The sequence below is a fragment of the Puntigrus tetrazona genome, chromosome 7, assembly GCF_018831695.1.
Source record: "Puntigrus tetrazona isolate hp1 chromosome 7, ASM1883169v1, whole genome shotgun sequence".
NCBI classification, from domain to species: Eukaryota; Metazoa; Chordata; class Actinopteri; order Cypriniformes; family Cyprinidae; genus Puntigrus; species Puntigrus tetrazona.
The window spans coordinates 10,798,854-10,825,431 of NC_056705.1; the positions used below are offsets into that span (position 1 = coordinate 10,798,854).

Below are 26,578 nucleotides of genomic sequence, written 5' to 3' on the forward strand. Positions count from 1 at the left end.
GTAACTAAGAAAAGCAGCAAGACAGAAATAAATAATAGCCTAAAGAAGAAATAAAGCGCGATCTAGGTGGAAACAGCTCGGCTATGCACAACCAACTTCACTGCATCAGTTTGATCTGCATTTGCCCAAAGTCTGTTCCCTTATTGTATTGAAATTAAAGTTTGCATTTCGTGCCAATTTTCTTCGCCTAAAATTAATTTTGTCAGCATAGCTTTTATATAACATTACCGACACCAATTCTTACCGTAGCCTAACTGTTATAATAACACTAAGCAGGGTTGCAATAACAGCCGTTTCTAATATTATTCGTTCCTGCGTGACTATTAATCCGCGATTAATCGCTTTTAAAATCGCTCTCGTCTTTGTAACGCTTTCTCGGAGTAACTTTGTAACGCGGATAGGCGCGCGCGCGCATTCAGACGGGTGTGAGTTTGTAATTAATCGGTGAAGAAAAAACGCACGCGCGCGCGTCCCATAGGGCTGAAGCGACCGAGGACGGAGATCAGATGGGCTGGTCTTCTTGACCCCTGCACGCGTAATGAAGGGCGTCTGAGTGAAGGGTCCGCTCTCTTCGTTCCCAAAGGTCACTCGGGTTAAATGAGTGTCCTGTGACTGCTGACCGAGGTGTCCCTCGCCCTGCAGCTGGGGGGTTTAGAGCACTTACTGTGTTGATATTTGAACCCGTGGACGACCAAACCTGACCGTGAACCTGCAGTGGACTGAGAGCAGAAAGAAGCTCAAGATGGGTTTTGTGGACACTGCAGACAGGAGTAATGAGAATTATATATATATATATATATATATATATATATATATATATATATATATATATATATATATATATATATATTACTACACACACACACACCATTAAGTTTCACATTTGTTTTCCATGTTGCATTAGCCTAGACAACTAATATATGTCCTTATATATATATTTTTTTCAGGTTATATATATATTTTTCTTTATATATATATATTTGTTACCCTTGATGTCGTAGCTATATGCATATATGATACGCGGACATTAATGTAAAGCGTTGCAAGGCCTTTTTTCGACTCTGCAGCCTAAGTTTTTTGGACTGTAACGCGTGCAAACTGCAGCCTTGACATCAGCGCCCCCTGCCGGCGAGATCTCTCCTCATCCAGCGCGCATCAGGGGTTTTAAGCGATTAAAGTTTTGCATAGCTAATGATGTCGGATAATTATAAAACTGCGTAAGAGGTATATTTTCCGTGTTTTTTTTTTATTCTAAAGGTATAGAATGATACTTACTTGCCCTGCGGTGTTGAAATGTCACTATATGGTCAAGCTATTATTTTCTATCAAAATGCAGAGATGACTTGCAACCTTGCTGCAACCACACAGAAACGGCACGATTTCATTTTATAACCCGGAGGGAGAAAACGATACAAAACGATATTTTATTTAACGCAATCGAAACTCGCAAGCACGGATATGCAGATCACAGTTAGCCTGTATATCGCTGGGTTTAACTGTTACTATTTTTGTTCGCATTTTGACGTGAAATTATGTTTATTTAGACGTCGCGGTAGTCGCAGACATCCCTTATTTGTTATCGTTTAGGCAATTTAATTTTATTCAGTCTCTATCACAAATGAACGCTATAAACCAAAGCAAAGAGCCAAAGACGGATGCAATCTAAAGCTTGTTTTTTGCTGTTAAAGGTTGATTTTGCACATTTGCAAACTGCGTTTCGTTGTCATTTACACCTAACCCATTGCCTTTTTACTCGTACGTTGTCATTTTATTCTCCTCGTGCGATTGCAGACATGCATGGGGTAATTTATGGCAAAATAAAAGTAAAATCCAGCTTTTTAGGTGATTTTAGGTTTAGGTTCAAGATGATCGTTAAGCACGCGAACGCTAATCAGTGGAATAAACGCGTTATCGGTGGAATAATAAAAATGCATGGGTTTGAACAGCCTGTTTTTTTAAATGCATTTTTCCATTGATCAAAAACATTTCGACTCCTTACGGGATTGAACTGTTTTGATTCCCCAACAGGTCAGAATATAAAATATAAGAAAGAATAGGCCCAAATAACATGCAACACTAAAAATACTCTTACTCTTTTTAATCGACATGTTTCTTCCGTTTTTAACTATTTTAAGCTCAAAAAAAAGTGGTAGAAATGCATAAATATATCATTGTCAGCGGTCTAAGCGTACATCTTAGAAGTGTGGTGATATACCGCCACCTGGTGGTCATTTAAGCCATGCATCATTATATTGGGTTATACACTTAAAATAACTCTAAAGTACATGCTTGGGCTTGTCATTCATTCCCGATTGCTTTTATTGACGTTTAAGTGATATAAAAAAACTAAATCCTAGTAACATTTAAATTTACGGTACAGCTCGTTTATTATTGTCTTTCTGATTCACTAACAACACCGGGTGAATCACAAACACTGCAGTAGACTTAGGACAAGCTTTAAAACAGCGACCCCGGCAGGACTCGAACCTGCAATCTTCTGATCCGAAGTCAGACGCCTTATCCATTAGGCCACGAGGCCGGCGACGTGACGTGTGAGGTCACGTGTCATACGGCACGCCGTCAGGAGAAGCAGGTTTGCACGCCGCCAGGGGGCGAGGATAGACAAAATATCGTTTGTTTGCGAACCAAAATCATCAAAAGAGTCGCTTCGAGTCCAGATTTTCAAGACAATTACAGCACAACAAACGATTTTGTCCGTTAACGGTGAAAATCAGACGCGTTGCCGTCACTCAAAATGAGCAAAAACGCGCGCAGCTATCGTGCATTGACCGCTGTGTAGCACAAAATGCTAAAGATGATAGTCATTAGTTATTTTACACATCTCTAGTGTTACGCTATGTTATTTTTACACTCTAAATGCATAGACAATGCAGTATGTATGTATACGCCAATCAAAAACCAAATCGTCATACGGGCCAGTGGCGCAATGGATAACGCGTCTGACTACGGATCAGAAGATTCTAGGTTCGACTCCTGGCTGGCTCGGTTAACTTTTCAAACTTGCACGAATATTTATTGAATAATAAACATCTATTTCGTTTTGTATAAAATACGATCTAATGATTAAAAAAAAAAACTTGTATTTCCTGTCAAGGCATTTTTATTTCATGGTTTATGAAAGAAAAGCCCTTTTACATTCACTAAAAATGTCCAAGAGTGTCAGAAACCTGCAAGAGTTGAATAAAAACAAAAGTGCTTGGAATGTGACCGAATCTATCGAACGTACATTCCAAGGATGACTGACAATGGAAAAATTGATAAACAATTAACAATCAGTAATCGTTGGCAATAATAATAAAAAAAGATATTCTGAAAACCGTGGATTACTGGTACAATATACTGAAGATACTAACTGTACAAACTACACTGGATTTCTCCGAACATCAATTATCGCTGAACTGGAATGAAGTGGTCCTGTGTTGAGGCTCAGTCTTCTCAAATCTCTGCGTGGTCTTGTCCCGCTCCAGTGTGTGGAATTCATACCGGGCTGAATTATCCTGTTATTTGGCAGTTCACAAGCTGCTCTCTGCCTGAGCTCCTCCATGCTGTATTGGTCCTCCGTGGGGAGTGAAGAGCGCCTCCATGTTGGTGGAAGAGGAGCATGTACCATCTCTCGCATCTCTTCCCTTGACTTCTGAACTCTCTCTGCATCAACTGAAGACTTGGCATCTTCAGTTGGTCTGCCCTGGACCCCGCTCGAAAGCCGACTGTCACAGTTTGGACCTGAGAAAAAGTGTAAAAGAAAAAGAAAAAAGACATTCAACAACAACAAAAAATGGAAACCCGATACATTAATAGGCAAAATGTCAGACAAAATAAATGTCTTAAATATCGAACACTCAGAATTTTTTTTATTTTGAACACGTAGATAAACTGTGAAAAAACAACAATTTTAATGCATTAATTTTATGCATGTCAAAAAATAAATAAATCAGTCTGTTCAGAAAACTTGAATACGATGCACAATTGAACTCGAACTATTCTTCAATTATCCTTTTTTCAGCTTTTAATGATATAAATCCACTTTCATTAAAGAGAAGAAAAGAAGCTCAGGCATGCTGCATGAGATTTTTTTTGTGATTCACTTTTTTAAAGAAAACAATAGGTCAAAACAACAAAAGATAAAAGCTGTACAAGTAGTCATGCAGAAAGCAGTTCACTTTATTCATTCATTACAATAAACCCTGAAAACCCTTAAGCTTTCTTTTTTTTTGAGCTAAAACACAGAATTAAAAAAAAAAAACTTATTGACAGCAGTTCTCACCTTTGCTTTGTTCTCCAGCGTGATTCACAGGGACACACATTTCCCTTAGTTTGATGTTCAGCTCCTGATTGGCTATTTTGCAGAAGTTGAGTTCTTTGCTAAGGTTGTGGATCAATCCCTCATACTGCCGCTGTCTACCAGCCAAGCCCTCATCCATTTGCTCTGGAAACAATAAATTCAAACAGATCACCTCACAAGCTCAAAATGATTTCTGAACTCATGTGTGATGATAGTCTAATTTAAAAAAAAAAAAAAAAAAAAAAAAATGCTGTGAAAATCAATCGCATCTATACGTTTTTTGTTTTTACATAATGTATTTATGTATACTGTGTATATTTATTACGTATATACAATAAGTTCTATAGTGAGTGTGTGGGTGTGTGTGTACACACACACACACACAATACGTTGTGTTATGTTTATATATTAAATTATATATAATATCAAATGTAAGAAAATAAATACAAATGCATTTACATGTAAATACTTTTAAAATATATACCGTATGTGCGTGTGTTTCAATATATACATAATAAATAAATATATTGTGTAAAGAAAAACTTATTTTGGATGTGATTCATTGCTATTAATCGTTTGACAACACAAACAAACCCCACAAACCAACATCAACAGAGATATGTTCTGAAGTATTGTTTTCCACTCAATTACAGAACACTATGTTCTATAACCAAGCATAATTAATGATAAAAATGTATGTATTTTAAGGGATACTTCCAAATATTTAAATTTTAAATTTCATTTAAATTTCATTCACCCTCAGACTATAGTCTACAAAAGGTTTCCATCCCTTCACTGAAAACCCAGGTAACCAAAACTTAGAAGATCCAAAATGTCATAAAGGTGCCAAAGGAATACATATGATTTTAGCCCAGTTACTTGTGACTTTTTATATAATTTGTTATATGATTTGTTTATATAATTTAAAGATTTCATTTAGATTTTATTTATATCTGGTATGTTTGCCAAATGTGATGTTCTCAGTGTAAGCATTGATTATTGTTTACATGTTAACATTTTTTGATAGAATATAATAAAGTACTAGCATCTCTTCAGTTGAATTAGGACTGCAACATAAATTTTTTTGACCCCTTTAAAGCTTTTTTGGATCTTCTAAATTTTAGGTACCGAGATTGTCAGCATGCGGAGAAAACTTTCAGGCTTCCTTAAAAGTATTTAATGTGTGTTAAAATAATATTTCACCCAAAAGAAAAGATATTTACTCATCCAATATGAACACAAGGGAAGATTTTTTATATATATATCATTGACTTCTATAGCAGAAGCAAAAAAAGCACCCAAAACAGCCTGGTTACAAACTTTCTTCAAAATATATTCCTTTGTGTTTGGCAGAACAAAAATTCCTACATGTTTGGTACTACTTGAGGATGAGTAAATGCTGAAAGTGTTTCTGGGTGAAAAGCTGCTGCAGTAGTGAGGACTCAAACCTCGGCACTGCTGGAGCAGCAGCTGGATGTTTCTCTCGTGCTCCTTCTGCTGCTGGGTGAGTCTACGGTCCGCTTCGAGCTGCTGTCTCTCCAGAGCTGCTTCCAACCACCCGACCAAGTTCTGCTGCTCCTCGACTCTCAGCTCCAGCTCAGCTAGAGCCATCTGCAGCCTGCGCTCCTCCTCGCGAAGAGACACGACCTTTGCAAAACGCACAAAGCGCCATAACAGTCACGTTCTTAGCTGAAGCGAAAGGTCGAGTGAATAAAGAAATATTTCAATTTACTTGTAAAGCGCTTCCCACAATACATGCTGTTACAAAAATCACACAATTACACAAGTCTTCGCCTTACCCTAATGTGTTAAACAGCTAAACTTACTTCTATTAAATGGCAGCATGAATATGGAAATAATGTGAGAAAACGTGTGTTGTTAAAATCCGTGTCTACATTTGCCAAAATGTGATCACACAGGCTAGAAGCTAACGTGTGGCCGCGATAAACACAGACGTGCAAGTGTTGTTATTGTTTAACAGGGATTCGGTGCTGCATTATGATAGTCTGGCAAACGATAATAGATCTCACGTCTTTGAATAAAACTCGCCGCCATTAACTGGTGCACTAGTGTCACCCTATAACTTCACAAATGAGATAATTTGAGGAAACTCAGATGCTGTCTGACCTTATCAAAGTATTTACAAAGCAGAGCTCTAGTTTCAGAGGCAGACAGGTAGGTGAGTTTGGCCATCAGGTTCATCTCCCATTGGGTGAGCATGCTTCCAGACGCCCGCAGCTGCCTCTGTCTCTGGGTGATCGCCTCGTTTTTGTACTCGATAGCAGCATCCAGAGCCTCGATGGCCTCGTCCAACTGGAACAGTGTTCGTTCTTCCTGATGTTTAACAGAGGACAGTGCAGAATTAAAAAAAAAAAAAAATTGTACTCTGAACATCATGCAAACAACATTGGTTTTGGAGTTTTTATACCTAAGAGATTTAGATTAGTCAACACTGTTAGCTACAACTTTTCCCTAAATAAATTCTTCATTTGCTGCTTATTAACAGTAAGGTAGTTGTTAAGTTTAGGTATCGGGTAGGATTAGGGATGTAGAATAAGGTCATGTAGAATGAGGCATTAAGCATGCTTAATTAGCACTAATAATGGCTAATAGTTTAGTAATATGCGTGCTAATAGTAATTAGCCAGTAATTAATAAGTGTAACTGTAAAATAAAGTGTTATCCAGTTTTAGAATACTAACATTCTAAAGACAAAAATCTGGTTATGAGATTCTAATTCAACAATTTAAAATTGTAGAATTCTTAAACTTTAAAAGCATCTAAAGCAACTGTACATGATTTTCTGTGAAATCTGTCGATTCCAACCGCCTAAAGCAGGGGCATCCCAAGCCTGCTTCTTCAGGGCCGCTGTCCTGCGGAGTTTAGCTCCAACCCCAATTAAACACACCTGAACCCGCTAATCAATATCGTACTAAAAAAGGTCCAGGCAGGTGTGCTGAGGCAAGTTGGAGCTAAATTCTGCAGGACAGTGGTCCTCCAGGACCCCTGCCCTTAAGTTTACAAACTGGTTCAGACTTTCAGCAACAACAATCTACTCCTTCTGACTGCAAATTGGGGCAAAGTTTTAGTATGAAATTTTTCATATACTTTTACTAGGGTTGCAAAATTCTGGGAATTCTCAAGGGAATTAATGGGAATAAAATTCCCAAAATTGCAGGGACTGGGAACTTAAAATGTAGCTGCTCGTATTGTAATCTTTATTAAAATAAACTAGATTGAAAGCGATTTCAATTTAATTTCTACACTAAAAATTGCTCAATCACATGCACACAGCAGGGCTTCCGGGGCCACAACCCCTAAATGCTTTCCTCCATAACATGCACAGACCATTTCCTAAAGCCTGCACAAAAAAAAAATTGTCCATCCTCTTAAGGATTCATGTAAACAACATAAATATTACAAAAATGTGTGCTGTGTATAATATAATGTGCAACAAAATTAGGCTAAAAATTATATGAATACACATTTAGGTGAGTTAATAGCAAATAAAACATGAATAATGTTTAATAATATGGAATTTAAAGTTTCTAGATAAGAATACATTTTTTAATATGCTTATAAATCCCCAAATTTTACATTTAATGAATTATACCAATGTTAGATCAGAAATTCTAGCAATTTGTGCTCTTAAAAATAAAAGTTTAAAAACAGTGTTTTGGCAGGGATGACAGAATAAATATTTTTAGTTCTCCAAAAAAAAAAAAAAAATTTTTTTTAAGAAAATCTGAAGAACCTTTTTTGACAACAAAGAACCTTTTCTGAATTTGAAATAGAAGATGAATGTTCAAGGTTCTTAATAGAACCTTTAAAGTGTGAGTCGACACTGGACGACAAAGAAGACACTAAATAATGATTTTGTTTGGATGTGCTGCAACATACTACTGATGCCCTGTTCTATTTCTGACATACTCCAAATGCTTGTGCTGAATTTGTAATGGTCACTTTGTCATGTCCACTGTAGAGTGCATCAAGCTGTTGTTGCATGTCTTATAAAGACACAGTACAGTTCTGAAAGTTAGGACTTCTACGAGTTAAGATTTTCACCTCAGGAGAGAGCAGGTTGCCCTGTCTTAGTTTGTCGTCCAGCTCTACCCTCTGTTTGAGGAGCAGTTCCTTCTCCTGCCGGAGGTTGGAGATCTCTTGTCTGATCTGCTGAGAGTCCTGAGCACTGCTACTGCGCAAGAGACCGTTCCTTTCAGTCAGTTCCCGTTCCAGAGACTCGATTCGGCTCGACAAGGTCAACAGGTCTTTACTAAGAGCCTGCAGAGAATACAGACCACATCCCAACTTGTAAAGACTCACAGTGGAGTGGATAATAGGACGAAGCAAAGCCACAATGTTTTTACAGACCTGACTAGAGCGAAGCTTTTTGGATTCAAGGCCGCTGCGTTCCAAGAGCAAGGCCTCCTTTTTGGCTAAGATCTCTTCTCTCTTGGTCAGCTCTCCTTCCAGGTCTTCGAGTCCACGTCGTTGGTCCAGAACCTTCTCCATTTCCTCATCAAGCCAGCGTTTCTGCTCCTCTATCTTCTGCTCAGCCACAGACAGTTTGAATGCAATTATTTACATATGAAATACATGCTCGGTAAGTTTTGAATTTATTCATCAGATGCTTTTATCCAAAGTGGAACTGAATTCAAGGTTTACATTTTAACTATATGTTAATTCCCTGGGAATCAAACCCACAAACATGACCTTGGAAAGAGGAAATGCACTGCTCAGAGGTAAATAACAAAGCACATACCAATACAAGGATAAGAGAGAATTTGGGCAGCAGAACTGAACTCTGAACATGCTCAAACAAGCTACTGAAACATACCCTCAGCCACAAGGAAACGATAATAACATTCTTTCAAACGTCAGTCAAACTATTAAACACTATGACTGAGTAAACAGATCTAAAAATAATATTTTATTGCTGGGTAATAGCTGTGGGAAGGGTTTGATGAAAAGGAGCACAATTTTGTTTTTCTGTCTCAACCCACCTGCTGTTCCTCTAGTGATACGACAGAGCCGTTACTTCCACTTCTCCTCTGGCGCTGGAAGGCAGCGATTTCCTCCGTCTTAATCCTCAGAATTTTTTGCTGCTGTTCGTTCTTTATCTCCAGCTCCTTTGAGAAAGAGAAAGAAGCTGTTTGGTAAATGATTCTCTATTGAACGACGAGAATAACTGAGAGGCTGGGGTTTCGCTGTAGATTATTGTTCAGAATACAGAAACGCAGATGACTAATGCTGGCCCTTACAGAGAAAAAAAAAAAAATTCTGTCATTTCTGCAACAGTAGCAGCACCATACAAAGAGAGACGTGATCTGAAGCAAACAAGACAGAAAAAGAGCTACATTTTATATTTTATGTATGTGTACAGTGTATATTTATCATGTTTATATTGATACACACACCTACCTCAAATATGTGTTTAAACATTTATATATTCATATCTTATATTTCATATTATATGTAAATATATTTAATATATACATTTTTCTTAAATATATACATGCACGTGTTTACATTTAGATGCACATAATATACACAGTACACACATATATTATGTAAACAAAAACTTTTATTATAAATGCAATTAATAGTTTGACAGCACTATTGTTTAAAAGCGTTGACTATAGATTAGTCTTTTATGCTCACCAAGGCTCCTATTTTAAAACAACAGCTTTCGATTTCAATATTCTCAATTTTATTTATTCTTCTGATTGAAAAGCTTATTATTTTAGTCTTTAATGACACATGATCTGATTTGCTGCTCAAAAAATATTTATTTTTATTACCAGTTGAATGTTTTTTTTTGCTGTTTAATATTTTTAAAACTTTAGGATTCCTTGATAAAAAAAAAGAATAGCATTTGAAATAGAAGCCTTTTGTAAAAGCATATATGTTTTAAAGGTAAATGTAATGCATCCTTACTGGAAAAAAGTATAAATTTCTTTCTGACCCCAAACATTCGAACAGTGGTGTATCCAGTTTATTATATCAAGAAAAACAGCATCCGCAGCCTAAACAATAATTATTTCTGCAATTCCACTACTAATAAAGCATAAATTACACACTTCACTTATAATTTCATTTATATTCTTGATTTCCCTAAGGCTCCATTTCCCAACCCGCACTGATAAAAGACTGAGCACAACACTCGTCTCACCTTGACTCTGTGCTTTCCTTTCTGCATCTCACTCTCCAGCCGTCTCTTCTGCTGGCTCTCCTCTCGGAGGCGGCGCTGCAGAAGGTCCTGCTGCTGCTTCATGTTCTGCACGTTCCTCTCGAGCTCCTGCACGCGCCGCTCGCTCTGTGCAGACAAGGAGGCCAGCTGCGCAGTGTCCCGCTGTTTCTGCTTCAACACCTGAAAGCACAGCACCTGTGAGGAGCTGCATATATACTGCCGGACTCTAGTTTTGCATTGAACTATATCGCCATAATCTACAGAATAAGTACTGTTAATTGATACAGCTTGTAAATATTTAAATAAAAAGGACACTTCTTAATTTTCTCAAAAATTCCTTAAATGTTGTTCTTCACAAATGATGACTAAACCTAAAATCGGCTATTTTAAAGAGGTCATATTACTTTCCTTTAGTGTTGTGTAGTTGTTTGTGAATGTATAAGAAAAGTTACAAAGCCACAAAAGGATTTATTCTATCTGAAAGAGAAGGCTGATGCAGAATGGGCTAAAACTGTCTGTTTCACGATGTGGTACAATTAGGGTAATGCCGCCCAAATTAAGATAGCACAACCCAAATGTTCCAATTTGTGCAACATTTTATGAATGCCAGTTTTGTGAACCTAGGAGAATAAGAGGCTGGCTGTGCACAAAGGCTATTTCTTAAAAAAATTGATCAATTTTGACTTTGCTCTGACAATCTGGTGCTTCTGAATCAGCAAATTGTGTTCTGTTATTAGTATTTGCTATTGACAGTTCAAATGCACCAAAGTGGTGTAGAATAACACTGTGTGTGTGTGCGCGAGAGAGAGAGAGACGGGGTCACATCACAGTGGAGTCAGTTTTCTTAGTCGGGCTTGTGTACTGCAAATACACACAAGCATCATTACTGTGTCCGTCAAGTGACTGCTCCTCTTTTGGGCATGAACTAATGATAAAATTAACAACATTATAAACGGTTTACTTAGAAAGTTGAAGCTCGCTATTATGGTAAGGGGCATTACATTTCTGACATGCGCTTGTGGTGAGAGCAGGCTGTGCTTGTCGGGAGGAGGGGCTTTATAAGAAATTACACATTTAAGAGAGAAGGGGCATAGAGATACTGTAATGTACAATATTTGGAAATATTTTTTTTTACAATTTTTTTTTTTTTTTTTTACATTAAAGCATGATAAGACCATTATTTAGTGTACTTGGCGTAACAGAATGTGTTAGACATTCTGTTTCACCAAATACTCTAAATGATTATCATAAAAATAGAATCGTATGACCCCTTTAATAAATATTTGCAAATTATGACAGAGTAAGGCCTGTTTCAAATGTTATTTAAGTAATTTTATTTGGTCAATTTATGCTGTGATATTTCGAATACTGAAATTTTGGTGTGGTGACAACCCTAAAACTGTTCAAGAGAAACGCCACTCAAACAGGATTTCCATAATGATGCCTTTCGGCAAACCAAAGATGCCAGACACAGACCTGAACTTTGCTCTGCGCAGCTGCGATTTTCCTCCTGCACTCCTGAGCTTTGGAGCGGTCAGCAGCGTCACGGCTGCCCTGAACCTCCAGGTCCTGCAGCTGCTTTTGTGCCTCTGTGAGCTCCACACGGGCCTGCTCCGCCTCGGCTTCCAGCTCAGAGATCTTACGACTGTATTGCCTATTCATGGCCTGGGCATCCTTACCTAGAGAGAAAGAGAGGGCTGCATTATTTTAAGAGAACAGAAAGATAGGTAAAGCACTGCTAAACCACAAAAAAAGCAAACAAAAAAAATTATAATTATAAATTCATAAGCTGGGGTCAGTAAGATTACATTTTTTATAAAGAAAGGAATACTTTTATTCAGAAAGAATACAATAAATTGATAAAAAAAAAAAAATTAATGCTGTTTTTTGCATTAATAATAAGACAATAGACAATGAAACGGAAACACTGGAGGTTTCATTGCTAAATTTGTCCAATCTTCATTGATTGCACATTCCACCAGTAAGAGCAGAGTGTGAAGGTTTAATTAGCATATATATGCTATATATAACGATTGCAATGGTGCTAGCAGCAAAAATCCTGGGCTGAACCATTCTGGAGGTCCATTTGCACCCAATGGGTTAAACATTGTATCCTGAAGGCGATGCCTTGTATCAGGCTGATAAAAGCACAGATACACACAGCAAGACTGGTGACAGAGTGGTTTGATGAACATGAAAGGGAAGTTGAACATCTCCCATGGCCTTCACAGTCACCGGATCTAAATATTATTGAGCTTCTTTGGGGTGTTTTGGAGAAGCGAGTCAGGAAACGGTTTCCTCCACCAGCATCACGTAGTGACCTGAACACTATTTTGCAAGAAGAATGGCTCAAAATCCCTCTGTATACTGTGCAGGACTTGTATCTGTAACTCCCAAGATGAACTGATGCTGTATTGGCCGCAAAAGGATTTAGTTTCTAGACTAAACTATTTCAAGATGAGTAAAATCTTCACACAAGTGTGTATTACTGAAGAATTTTAGGCTAGAGAAAATGTACAAATATTCTGAGCTTGTGTTCACCACAGACATTATTTCAGGCATTAACCCAAAACCCATTAGAAACATTTACAGCACCAACAGTAGATGAGTTTACGTGTATGGTGAGATGACTTTAATAAAAGTAAAAAACAATGGCTATTTCAAGATGAGTAAAATCTTAATTATTTTTGAATTTTAGGCTAATATTTGAGCTTGTGTTCACTACAGACATTACCCATTACCCAAAAACCCTGCAGCACACTCCATTGGTTTTACTTTTTTTTTTAATACGATTCAAAAACACTCTATAATTGTAATATTTGTTCAAATAACAGTTTATTCAGCAAAATATGTAAATAGACATAAAAAAAGAAACCAAACAAATGTAAAAATCTGTGACTGAATGCAAAATGACTATATCAAGCCCTCGTCAAGCGATTTTAATGCTTCAAATTGTAATTAAACATCTAATATTATCTTTATTTGTATGTTTTCCAAGATACAAACCTTTTATCCACTTGCTTCTCGCAATAACTATTCAAAGTGCCCAAACCCTATAAATATACACAGAATTACACTATTTAAGTGTTCACACAAACATAACCTGTTATGTCTTAAGATAAAACATCAGGGGCCCCATTTATAAAGCATATGTATGCACAGATTTGATCAAAGAGTGAGTGTACGATTAAATTCACGCCACGATTTCTGTGCATACGTTCATTCTATCAATCCCACATCCGCGGATCGGTTAAACGTTCGCAAGATCAAATTTAGAATGGTTTCTGCTCAACATTTTATAAATGAGGCCCCAGGTGTGTAAAATTATATTAGATCTGTGCAGTATAGTATGTCTTAATAATATATTGGCCGTCTATCGCATTAATGTTTAACAAAAAAAAGAGAGAACCACTTACTGCGCTTGACTGAGCTACTTTCGTAGTTAAATAATCAATTTATTTGTAATTAGTTTTACATAAAATATAGTATATATATATATATATATTTTTATATAAAATATATATATATATATATATATATATATATATATATATATATATATATATATATATATATATATATATATATATATATATATATTAATATAGTAATTATTAAAAACAAAACAATATTAACTTCAATATATATATATATATATATATTATATAGAGAGAGAGAGAGAGTAATTATATTTCTGTAATTTTAAAACAAAACAAGAATATGAAAATAGAAATAAATAGAAATAAACTTTTGGATAAAAAAAAATTACTGTGACTCATTTTGCCAGCACAGGTATACTTTAAAACACTGCCTTTTATTTTATTATTGGTACTTTGACCAGCAGGTTTTCTCAGCAGCCTCACCTGTCTTGACCAGCTCTTTAATGAGTTCCTCCTTCATGCGGATCGTGATGGAGAGCTCTCTGATCTTCTGCTGTGCCTGCAGAAGCCCTCTCTCTGAACAGAACTCGCCTCCAAAACCTCTCACGCTTTCCCACACCGAGCTCTCGCCAATGCTGCTGTTAGCTGGAGAATTAGTCACAACAAATCAAAGCTAACTGACTGAATATTGGAAAGAAACTAATGTAGCCCAGTGCTCTTCAGGCAAACATGGAGAGCCTGTTTTCAAGGACATTTAACTCACATGTGCGTCTGGTGCATTGTAGAGGATGGCCGAATCCAAAAGCCTGAGACAGGGTTGCCCTGGTCCCAGCACAAGACCCTTGGAGCAATGGAGCATCTTTCTTTGTCCAGGTTACATTGATCGATCTGCGAAGAATGACGGCGATGCTTAATCAGTGAGCCATTCATACTCATTCTCATTACATTCCCATTAGAACTTGATTAAAATAATTTTACATACTTCCGTTTATCTCTGGCGATTGGAACATGGCCATCTTCATCCCGATTCACTCCTTTTCCAGAGATTTCACAATTAGTGTTTCCTCGTCCACTGTCCCACTGTGTCTGGTCTGAATATGGGCCGTTGTCTACCGAGGCACACATTTCAACCTAAAAAACAGTTCACATAAAGGTGAAAAATGCATTATAATTAGTGCTGCCAGATGACTAATTGTCTGTTTTGATTAATATTTATACATAAAATAACATACAAAAATCTAAATATAAAAATGTGTATACACAAGTATATACATAAGTAAACATTTTCAAAATATATACTGTATGTATATACATAATAAATATGCACAATATATTATGTGAACAAAAACCTTTTATTTTGAATGCTAATCAATCACAATAAATAATTTGACAGCACTAACTTAATGTTTCTATCTACATATTGTACGAATCGATGCCGCAGAAAGCACAAGATATTACTACAAATTTTTTAGATATTACTACCAAGTATTTTAGTAAATATTTTTCAGCCTTAAACCATGCCAGAAAACATTTGTTAGGGCACCCAAACGAACGCAAAATATCTGATAAACCAACATCATTGTACACCAACAATTATGTTAGTGAATTATTTGGCAGAATAATGCTATGTAATTTATAAAATAAACTATTTATTCCTGTGATCACGGCTGAATTTTCAGCATCATTACCGTTTCCTATTTCTGTGGAAACAAATAGGCCTTCTATAAACCTTCTTTCTTTGCATAAACATTTGGGCAGTGTTATGCAAATCTTCCAACAAAGCGATGCATATGAGGGAGGGCATGTTTAAATAAAGCTTTTTAGGAAGGTATGGACTAGTCTTAACTTTTATAAAGAATATCTCTTTGGGTTTGACACTTTCACCTTCCTAAAGCGGCTTGATTAAACACGCTTTAAAATAATTAGCATAAAATCACCCAAACGTCTATGCAAAGAAAGGAGGCAGATACGGCATCACGTTATGGTAAGAGGCGTAACATTTGTGTCAAATCAAAACACACTGAACAGCAGGCCAATCACAACATACCGCACTTCTCTGAAAGATGAGCTTCGTAAAAATCCAGGCGTTTCAGGAAGGCGGGGCTTAGAGGAGCAACAATAATGTACACTATATGGAAAATAATTTTTGATCCTTAAACCGCATAAGCACATCGCATTGCACCGATACACAACATAATGTTCTTTTTAGCAAGATCATATGACCCCTTTAAAGCGTCCATGCTAAATAAAAGCTTAAAAAAAAGCGCTTACTGATCCCAAACTTTTGAACAGTAAAATGTACACACATAACCTTGACTAGGGTTGTACAACGTAAACAAAACCCGGGAATAGTCACTGTAAATGCTGGTTGTTGAGCGTTCCAATTTTATCTCTATTTTGAAATTAAAACTAATAATGTCATGCCTAGCTAGGCATAGGTCAAATTTGGCAAAGTGGTGTTTCATCTGCTATGTTTTTCGTTTTGGAGAATAGTGCAGTGGTCGAGTGTGTCAAGTATAAACATCTCTTGTGTGCAGCGAGCCGTCACAAACAATGCTTAACACGCAGCCGCTCAGGGCTTATTGCTTTAATAAATAACCCTGTCTCCAGACAATAAATCAAATGCCAGCTTGTCATACAACAGGCTTGAAAAATAACCATTAAAAGTGGGTTTAGAGTGTATATAACTGACTGGTAAGACATCGCAACGTTACATTGGCAATTAGCTGAATTTGTTTGCATCTGAAAGTATGTGGGTGAAATCAAAACACTGAATTACACAGCGTGTGTGGCAAGTGTTTGAAGATGTTTGTGTGCTACTAACAGCTCAGCCCAGGTGGCGGCAGCTGTGGATTGTATCTTGAATTAAAGTTGATGTGTGTTTGTGGTCGAGGATGCTGTGAGACAAATCAAAACATATCAATTACCTGTCTGGCGAAGCTTCTGCCCACATCACTGTCGCAGGGAGGAGTGAGGCGGCCGGCGGTGTCTGATGTCTGCAGTAGTGAGTTGATAGGAGCTGTGTGAGGTCTCTGTTTCAGGTGGAGCAGCCCCACTCCTCCAGGCTGAGCTAACAGACTGTGAAGCTCTGCGATTAGATCCTGCTGCTCCTGTAGCTTATCGCTCTAGGTATGAAAGAAAACGGCATCCAGTTACAACCAGGAGAAAATACAAAAAGATGTTGATTTTAGTCTTGTATGCACTGCACTTCAATTTAAAAATTGAAGAAGATTGATAGATAGATATAACATTATCTTAAGATTTTCATCTAATATTTAATTTGTGCAGCTTTATTATTTCAATTAACAACTGAAAAGGATTTTTATTAGTTTTAGTCAACAATTAGACAGACAGATAGGCACATACTGTACATTTTTTCACAATGAAAGAATTTTATATGCTTACAATAGAAATTACAGATGCCTGCCATATACTCAGATATTATTAGTTGCCAGAAAATTTGTACAGCATGGTGTCTCTTTTTGCAAGAACATCTCCATTATATCATTCAGCGATTCAAAAACAGAAAAACGTGTCTATTGGGCATGCTGAAGAATTGAACAATTGAGCTGCGCTCAGATCAATCATCTATTTATAAACTTAACTGCTTAGCTTTGTTGTCTGTTTTTATGACTGTGGGTAAAATATTGTCTGTAAAACATACAAAAACTGACAAACAGCTAAATGATGTGCAAATCATTCAGTGACAATGCACGGGCTCACAGGATATTTTTTAAGATAGCAAACCAATTTAATTGCACCATATTTTGTAAACATACAGGGTTCTAAGACTTTCTATAACCATGCATTTCCATGACTTCACTATAATATTTTCAGTTTGTTTGCAATTACTGGACACCTATCATTAATACGCAGAATATCTGAATACATTTCTATAGTAATGAACAGGAGGCTACAACACAGATACTAGATTAGTATGATTACTAGAATATTAACCACTCATTAGTGCTAATTAAGCCCATATTAATGCTTTATTCTACATCCCTAATCCTACATTTTACAATTACCTTACTATTAATAAGCAGCAAATGGCTACCTATTTCTAAGAGTTACCTTTTTTTATTAAATTAAATTAAATACTGTTCTTTCTAATCAAAAACTTAAGACTGGAGTAACAGCTGCTGATTTAAAAGTAGTAAATAAAAGTAGTCTTGGTGAGCAAAAAAATCTTGCCAAACCTAAATGTTTTAGGAGCATTGTACAGTAATTGTTCTAGATTTATGATGTTAAGAACTTTGGAAACATTACTGTCTCTAAAACGATCCATCATGGGAACCTAATTATAGCAGATCCTAATTAGACATATTACATATTTACAATTGAAACAGTTTTTCCCCGAGACCTTTGAGAATGTATTAATTTCCAACTCTGAAATATATCACAATTAAATATCATTCAAAATCATTTTGAATTTGATGGAAACCCTTTTACCTGTTGTTTGTATTGTTCCATGGCATCTTCCAAGGCAGCTAAGAAGTCAGTGTTTTCTTGCTCTAGACGCTGGATCTGGGCTTGCTGCTGGGAAATGTAGTCCTCACGATCTCCACTCCAGTCCTCTTTAATATGGTCAGGATCCTTTGGCATAAATAAATCCCACTGCTGTGAGAATTACGCAGATAATCACCTCATGAAATCTGAGCATCTCTGAAATTAATGCTTGAGAAATAATGACCTGACAAGATACATTATTGCTTTTTCATGATGAATTGTTAAGCATAAAATATTCATGTTTGAAAAAGGATGTGCCTGCAGCCAACCTGGTTGTTCAGTGCCACACGCCCTCTTTTCAGCGCGCCGCTGTCCTCGGTAGAGCTGCTCTCGATGCCGCTGTCCAGCCCCGATGCCGAGGTCAAGCCGCTGCGTTCCTCTTCAACGGCGCAAAGCCACTCTTTCACCCGCAGGAGCTGACCTGGATTCAGAGTTCCTTCGCCCTGAAGCTCTGTCAAAAGCCTGTAGGCCGAGTCTGTGCAGGTCCTGTAGTGGGTGCTCTCTGCTTGCAGCTTCCTCACGTCCAATTCAAAGGGCCGAAGTCTTTTCTCGGGGTCGGAGCGAGCAATGATGCGGGTTTCAGAGCGCTGGCGGTTCTCAAGAGCTCGTCTTAGTGCTTTGATCTGGAGTTCTAGGCCCTCGATGCGGTCTGGTTCCCCTCGACAGTTGACTGTGGCCCGGTTCTGGATGTTGCGAGCCCGCTTGGCATAGTTGAGTGTGTTTAGGCTCTCATCAAAGTCTGAGGAGGAAGGGCTTATGCAGGCAATCATGAGGGTTTTGGCGTTGCCTCCAAGAGAGTCCTTTAGGATCCTGACAAGAACATGCAACACAGATAGACACATCTTAAAACCTTATATCAAGGCGATGTTACGCATTCCCTTTTTTGACTGCTGAGAGCATTTCAGAAATGGAAAGGGTAAAATAGCATTTTCACAAATCAAAATAACAATAAATATACACTACTGTTCCAAACATTGTGGTCAGTAGGAAATAAGTATGCTTAGTTATGCTTATCCAGGCTAAATTTATTTAATCAAAACTAAAGTAAAAAAACGGTTTTCTATTTTAACATTTTAAAATGTCATTTATTTCCATGATTACAAAGCTGAATTTTCAGTATCATTACAGATTTTTTTTTTTTACTTTATGTTGACAATTAACATAGGAATAGTTCACGCAAAAATACAAATTTCTTTGTTCTGCAGAACACAAAGGAAGACATTTTGAAGAACGTTTAGAACCAGACTGTTTTGAGTCACCATTACCTTAGATTATATTTATTTTCCTACTGTGGTGACCCAAAACAGTCTGGTTAGAAACTGTCTTCAAAATGTCTTCCTTTGTGTTATGCAGAACAAAGTAACTCAAACAGATTTGGAATTACACGAGGGTAAATAAAGGATGACAGAATTTATTTTTTGGTAAACTATTCCTTTAAATACTAATGTAATAATAACAATAATCTTTATTTTCTATAGCGCCTTTAAATGTCACTTGTCAAAACGCAGTACATAAGCAAACAAAACATCAAAATACACCATATAAACATACAAAAGCAAAACAAAGAAAACATGCATTCAAATCACTAAAACAAAATTATTTTTGCCTTTAAGAGTAAGCAATAGCAACATTGATGCTTGCTTTACCAAACACTACCAGCCATTAAGGCTGGACTCTGTTGCAGTTATACTTATTTTTAATATAAATTATTAAAATTACCTTGTGATTTTGGAATCCCTGTATGGAATATGGGTGCCTCTTCTTTTAGGGTCCCCAAGTGCTCCAATGACATTTCCAAGAGCCAAAAGACCACTGTTGATCTGAATGCTCTCCTTGAGCCGCTCACCAGTGTTGCCGGTTTTGAGGATACGCTCTGATCCAGCCAAGTCCACAAAATGAAATTTGGAAGAGAGGATCTGCACAGTCCCATTTGCTGCTCGAGAACCTCCACGCCTCTGTTCCATGAGCACCGTGAAGATGGTGTGAGAGCGACTGGAGTGGGGGTTCATCTGGGTGGCCCCAGTGTGACGGGCCGTCTTTCCTGACTCCAAGAGACTCAGCACTTCATCAAGTCCCTCCACTTCACATTCCTTCACACCGCAGAGCACTGTGGGTAAACACAAAAGATGTCTTTTTCTGAACAGTCACATACTACAAAAAGACTTTCTGAAAACTTCCTGATTAGTCAGCTTGTCTAGACAGGCAGTTTTGAAGAGTAAAAACACAGTGCATAAAAAAACTGAACTAAAGAGAAAATAAAGAGGAGAGGCGTCAAAATGACTGAATAATAAATAGATACTGTCAGAATTGTGACAACTTATGATCAGCTGTCATGATTTTAACCTACCTGCTGACATGACATGACTTACTTGCAGCGTGACATGCTGTAATTACTCTGAAAACTATTTTAAACTATTCTCTGTAAAAATGTTGCAGGATTATATTGTTTAGAAAGAATAGCAATAGAATATTTACAAATAATACATTTTAAACAATATATATTCAGTAATTGTTACACACGGTTTTTTTAAGTTATTAATTGGCAACCCACAGAACTGATTTTGATGAAAGTCAAAGTTTATTTTTTTTGTAAGAATTGATTGCTTTTATGCAACAAACATCATGCATTATATCGATCAGAAGTGAAAGCAAACAATTTTGCAAAAGATTTACATTTTAAATAAATTCCATTAAAGAATCCAGAAAAAAAAGAAGCAGCAGAATGTATTGAAAATGCATTGATAAAGAAAAGTTATTTTAAATAATTATTTTAAGATGACACTGCTTTGATGTATTTGGTGACTTTCATAAAACATTAAAAGAAAATCTAACCAAGTGGTCGTGTATTTTGCACATCGCTACTGGTTCTGTACTGGAGGAGAATTTAGCATCGGTTTTCCATCACAAACTTACCTACGTTTCCCTTTTCATCCTCTCGAATATTTATGTCTTTACTGGCCGTCTCAACTTCCAAAAGGTCTCTGAAGACCTCTTTGTAAACCTCCATGTACGACACTCGGACAGAGAAGTCAATGAGGTCGTTCTCGTCCAGCAGTTTGAAGATCTCGGCCACGGCTCTGGGAATGATGCCCTGTTCGTCATCCCTAAAAGCGGCTGCGGCCAAAAAACCAACAGCAGGTTAATGAATGACTCTATGAAGCAGAATGCTGAAACGCGAGATCTCAGATTGCAAGTGGAGCGGTGGCAAATGAACCGGGGGAGGTGTTGCTGGCAGCACGAATGTGTAAACTCGTGGAAGCATTTTAACAAGACACAGACAAAGCCTTTACTAGCCTTGTGAATCATGTCTGGTCTAGATGAAGCCCAATTAATAATATGCTGTAAGGAACTGAACTCAGGCATGCTTTTGATCTGTTTACTCAACACATCAGCTGTCACAATACTCAATACACCTCCACTGAAAGAAAAACATTGCACTTCTATATATTGATGAATTTTAAAACACTACAACGCTGTTAATGTGAAGCAATCTGTATTGTATAAAGCACTTTGTGTGGGCGATCTGATGGTTTTTGTACAAATAATAGAGATTGTGACAAAACGTGTCCTATTTGTGTCTTAATGTAAATATCCATGGCATCTTTCAGTGTTAAAGATATTAATATGGATGAATGAGAAAGAGAAGAGTGGTTAAAACTGAATCGACAGACGGCTTGCTGTGCATGTCTAAACAGTCAAAAACATACAACAATAAAATGCCTGACTTGGTGAGCATTTACGTATTTGATTGAGAGAAACCATAAAGTGACAGCAGCCTAATAAACTTGCTGCTCTCTTTTATTGATGCTGGACAAACAACGGAAGAAAAATACAAAATCACTCAGTGCTCATCATTATTAAAAATCAATGTTTCTTTCCATAATTTTAATAAAAACAAATGTTTATTTATTGTATGCCTTTAAATGGTGTTATATTTATTTGCTCGCTACCTTTCCTTTCATTCTTTTTAATGGCTTTGGAAAACCGTCTCGCATTTCTCTATGTCGCTTTTTGCATAACGCCAGGTTGTTAAAAAAGCTTTGTTGTAATTTCTTTGTAGAAATGAACTGCTTCCGCTCTCTGCGAGCGATCGCACAGGTGCGGATATATCTGTGATACAGTAGCTCAGCTATGTATATATTCACTTGGAGATGTTGTTCTCCTGTCTGACCTCAGCTGAATAAGTAACGAACCGGGGAAAAAAAAAACTGCGTCAAAGGTAAAGTTTTAACACCTAGATGCGCTCTGTGGACCGATCACCAGATCCTGATACACACACACACACCAAGTCATTTACACTATCTGACACAGCTGTGTTTAAAATTGAACTGGAGGTTAAGTGCTGGGCGTCCGGTCAGAGGAGAACTGGCCTCAACTGAGTCTGGTTTCTCCCAAGGTTTTTTTTTTCCTCCATTCTGTATGCATGGGGTTTTGGCTCTGGCTTGCTTTGTTGGGGACACTTAACTTCTAGTGATTATTGTCGAATTGATAACAGAGACCGTCTCTGCATTTACTAACAAATTGTTCAATCTCGTCATTATACATCCCTGTCATTGTATTCTTCTGCTTTATACTGTTCAGTGCAACCTGTGTTGTTAAAAGCGCTATAAAAATAAAAATGATTGATTGATTGATAACACACCCACCGACTGTGTAACCAGCTCCGACCAATAGTAACTCAAAAAGTGTTCAGGAGTCAAAACGAACTCCCCAAAAAGTTCGCTTTAGTGAGCCGTTTCGAACGGCCAAAGCAAACTGAAAACGAACTTCGTTTTGGCCTGATTTTGTTCGAAATTATATAATTTAAGGTCAAAATTTGTGTATTTGTTCCTTTGCTTGTCTTTTGTTTCTTTGTTCTGATTATTTACTTGCCCCGAACAAGCTCGAGAACTTTTTATTTATATCACTTGCAAAAAACGAAACGTGATCGTATTGCAGTCCTTCCTTAATAAATAAATAAATAAATAATAATAAGATGTTTTGCCACATCGCATGCAGTGCTATATAAATAAATGGTTTGGCTTATGTATAAAAGACTTACATATGTTTGCTTCTCCAATGGTGTAGGTTTTGCCCGAGCCTGTCTGCCCATAGGCGAAAACGGTGGCATTGAAACCATGAAAGAAGGCCTCGATGAGCGGCTGAACGCACTCTGTGTACACATCCTCCTGCGTAGAGTTATCCTCAAACACAAAGTCACAGTGGAAGTGGCGGTCATTGCCCAGGGTGACCCTCTTCTCCTCTGGGTCCGCAGTGATGCAGCTCTCATGGCTGTGCAAAATCTCTTTGGGAAGCAGCGGACGCACCCGGACCGCCACCTGCACAGCCGTTTCCTCCACCTTACTTTGGCCGACCCCTTTGGGAGACATCGCTGGGCTGATTAGTGGTCCTTCATTACTTTTGTGGGTCTGTGATAACGCTTCCCACGGTCACTAAATGAAATACAAAGCAGTTGTACAGAGCATAAAGCGAAATATCTCTACAAACATAACATGCTATATGGAATATATATGGAATGGAATATATGGAATTTTCTGCATTGATTTTTTACAATACCGTATTTTTAATTATGCATTAAATTGTGTTGTTTTTAATTGTTAAGAGAAAATGTCTGGAAACCTAAACTAGGTTACAAATACTAGTAACTTTCTGCCAGGACATTTTCGGTTTTTGTAAGGATTTTATTCTTACAGCGCAGAGACCTATCAACTTCTAGATCAAAAAGAAAAAGAAAAGTCACTTTACAAAAGGTAGATTAAAAACACTAACCATAAAAATAGGAATCGAAAGCAACAATTATATTCTGCTACAAATAATAGGTGATGAATAACTGCAAATAATAAAAAAAAAATACAACAACATTTGTTCGTTTACAAAAAGCAAACAGAACAAATGAAGATAAACACCACAAAAAAATGTATTTTTAAGATATTATGAAAAATACATATTTGCAAAAAAAGGATCTTATGAATAACTACAACCCACTGAATGTTAAACAGATGACTGCATACTGAACAGAAATGTCTAGCAGCATGTGCTAATATTTATATTGCTAATATTTTGTGAATTATTCCACACGTGCAGTTTTTGTTAACGCCCATTAACTGCGACTGAAGTTTTAAAAAGTACATTACAGCAGCACTAGTGAACTGGTGAAAGGTTACTTTATTTATCTTATATCTTTATACACTCACGTTTATGTGAAAACATGCCAGCTGCTCTTCTTTTTCAAACACGCAGTTGCACGGCTGATGGTATAACGCTTCAGTATGTCTAATTATTGTTGAGCAATGCTGTTGAACGATTTTATAAAAGTGCCTAACAACGATTTGTAACTTCACGACTGCGGTCGACGTTACATCGTACCGAAAACAAACGGCTATTCGCAAACTCCGAGACAACAAAAAACAACTACCAAACAACAATCACAAACTCCGAGGAAACAAACGACTAACGCTGTAAGACAACGCATCCAATACGACACGGCAATAACAAACAACGTAAACTATAAAGCAGCAACTTCTAACGCTCGCAGACCCCTTCAAAAAAACCGCTAACTTAGTTAAGTTTAAATCCGACCGAAGCAAAACATGCATCCGAGTATTCCCAAAACACTTTCGCGGCTGAACAAGTGACAACAACGAGGAGTCGCAGAAAGCCTCGGGGAGCTCGCAGCAGCGCGGAGGAATGTGTTCAACTCTCTCCCGAAGTCAGGTTAGCCGAGCCGCTACAACGGTGAGCCGCTACAACGGTTAGCCGCTAGCGCGCTCGTTAAAAGTTTAAATCTCTCGGGCTCTCGAGACGCTCAACAGACACAAAGCGCAGAAAGACGCGCGCGAGAGAGAGCTCTCCGGACCGAGCCGAGCGCACCCGAGCCGTTTCTGTCGCGTAAAGTTTTGAGGGGTTTTCCGTAACTTCCGAACTTACTGTTGTTCCCGAGTCCATCAATCCGAGTCCGCGGGGCACATCCCATTCCCAGAGCCCATTCCCTGTATCCAGACCGGCCCACGACGGACGAGGAGGATGCAGTGATGTCATTCAGTCGGCTTCCCAAATGCCTGAGTAAAATCTGACCTGTGGCGCGTTTGTTTAGGTGTTGTCGTAACATTTTGACTTAACTAAAGAGAAATGGTCTTTATTATGTCCAAACGCACCTTTTACAAGTACTATTGTGTTTTGGATTTTGAAAACAAATCTATTTTAGTAATTTATAGCCACATTAACGTCTTTGTTCTAACATACTGGGGCTAGTTGTCACAGTTTATAGGCTACAAGAAATTGTTATACGTTTATGCAAATATAGGTTTCTAATCAATTTCTTTGCTTTTAAAAAAACACTGTTGTGGAGGCAGGAACAAACATGAACAGTTAATTTGTTCTACTGGGTAAAGTTGCCAAAGAAGCTTGTCTATATGCTTATTAGCAAAAACGTAAAGCATAAAATAAATTTGAACTCACCCTTATGTAACAGTTATAAAGCCTGTCGTGACTCATTTTATTGTTTTCATTTACGCATCCAATATCTTCAGCAAAAAATGAATAAATACATGCATACATAATAGTAATGTAATTTAAAAGGCTGATATCAATATAAAACACGCTCAGAGAGAAAACACACATTAGTGTAATCAGACTTTTGACTTAAAACCTTAGTTATAAATGATTTCCTATGTGACAGTTCGCTTCAGTCTACTCTCTGTGCTAGGAAACATGGTTTTCATAACTGTATGCAAGTTATTTGATCTTACACGTTGCCTCTTTTAATGCATCTGTGCACGCAGTTGTTTATTAATTGAGTTTTCATGAAATAACTTCAAATGCACAAAAAAAAGAGATCTTTATTTTATTGATTTATTTAGCAGACACAGAACACATAATACGAACAACAGTGAATATCACATTATTTAAAGTAAAAAAAAAAACAATAATTAGGATGCCAGTTTTTACAAATGCGCTCTGTACGTAACAGGATACTGGGTCAGAAACGTTTTAGGTTTTTAATCTTTTGCCCCTTCATGTCAGCATTAGTGTCACCTTTGTAGCTGGAAAGTGATGACCTGTCAGTCAAAGGCAGGTGAAGTTCACGCTGACTGGATTCTGGTCACTGAGGCAGACTGTGACTTGTTGTCAGTAACGGTGACTTCACAACAACAAAATCACTAGTCTTCCACGGCGCCCCAAAATATGCGAATACGAG

The 26,578-nt window shown here is 37.4% G+C and overlaps 1 protein-coding gene and 2 non-coding genes across 7 annotated transcripts; 1 reads left to right on the plus strand and 2 right to left on the minus strand.

Moving 5' to 3' along the window:
• Positions 1 to 2,466: 2,466 nt before the first annotated feature.
• On the minus strand, positions 2,467 to 2,539 carry trnar-ucg. Its single transcript has one exon. It is a non-coding gene; the product is annotated as a tRNA-Arg (tRNA).
• A 394-nt stretch (positions 2,540 to 2,933) lies between these two features.
• trnar-acg lies at positions 2,934 to 3,006 on the plus strand. The gene has a single exon. It is a non-coding gene; the product is annotated as a tRNA-Arg (tRNA).
• Positions 3,007 to 3,103: 97 nt separating this feature from the next.
• On the minus strand, positions 3,104 to 25,445 carry kif7 (kinesin family member 7). 5 transcript variants are annotated; one of them, XM_043245668.1, is made up of 19 exons: positions 25,309 to 25,445; positions 23,423 to 23,813; positions 21,295 to 21,495; positions 20,101 to 20,488; positions 18,651 to 19,191; positions 18,325 to 18,468; positions 16,800 to 16,997; positions 14,855 to 15,003; positions 14,636 to 14,760; positions 14,356 to 14,517; positions 11,969 to 12,171; positions 10,475 to 10,672; positions 9,306 to 9,431; positions 8,674 to 8,850; positions 8,368 to 8,583; positions 6,431 to 6,637; positions 5,752 to 5,950; positions 4,286 to 4,447; positions 3,104 to 3,744 (listed from the first exon to the last, which is right to left on the minus strand). In XM_043245668.1, exons 2-19 carry the CDS (start codon positions 23,748 to 23,750, stop codon positions 3,383 to 3,385), a joined length of 4,086 nt encoding a protein of 1,361 aa, XP_043101603.1. In that variant the 5' UTR covers positions 23,751 to 23,813; positions 25,309 to 25,445; the 3' UTR covers positions 3,104 to 3,382. The 5 variants fall into 5 exon arrangements, with proteins under 5 accessions (XP_043101603.1, XP_043101600.1, XP_043101601.1 ...); XM_043245665.1 differs by having other exon boundaries at positions 18,325 to 18,492; XM_043245666.1 differs by lacking the exon at positions 25,309 to 25,445 and adding an exon at positions 24,576 to 25,273 and having other exon boundaries at positions 18,325 to 18,492.
• Between the last annotated feature and the right edge of the window lie 1,133 nt (positions 25,446 to 26,578).

Coding starts and splice junctions, on each gene's coding strand:
- kif7 (XM_043245665.1), bottom strand. CDS start 23,750: ATGTCTCCCAAAGGGGTCGGCCAAAGTAAGGTGGAGGAAACGGCTGTG. Junction 18,493..18,650: donor GTGTGGCACTGAACAACCAG/GTTGGCTGCAGG, acceptor TAATTCTCACAG/CAGTGGGATTTATTTATGCC. Junction 5,951..6,430: donor TTTGTAAATACTTTGATAAG/GTCAGACAGCAT, acceptor CGTTTTGCAAAG/GTCGTGTCTCTTCGCGAGGA.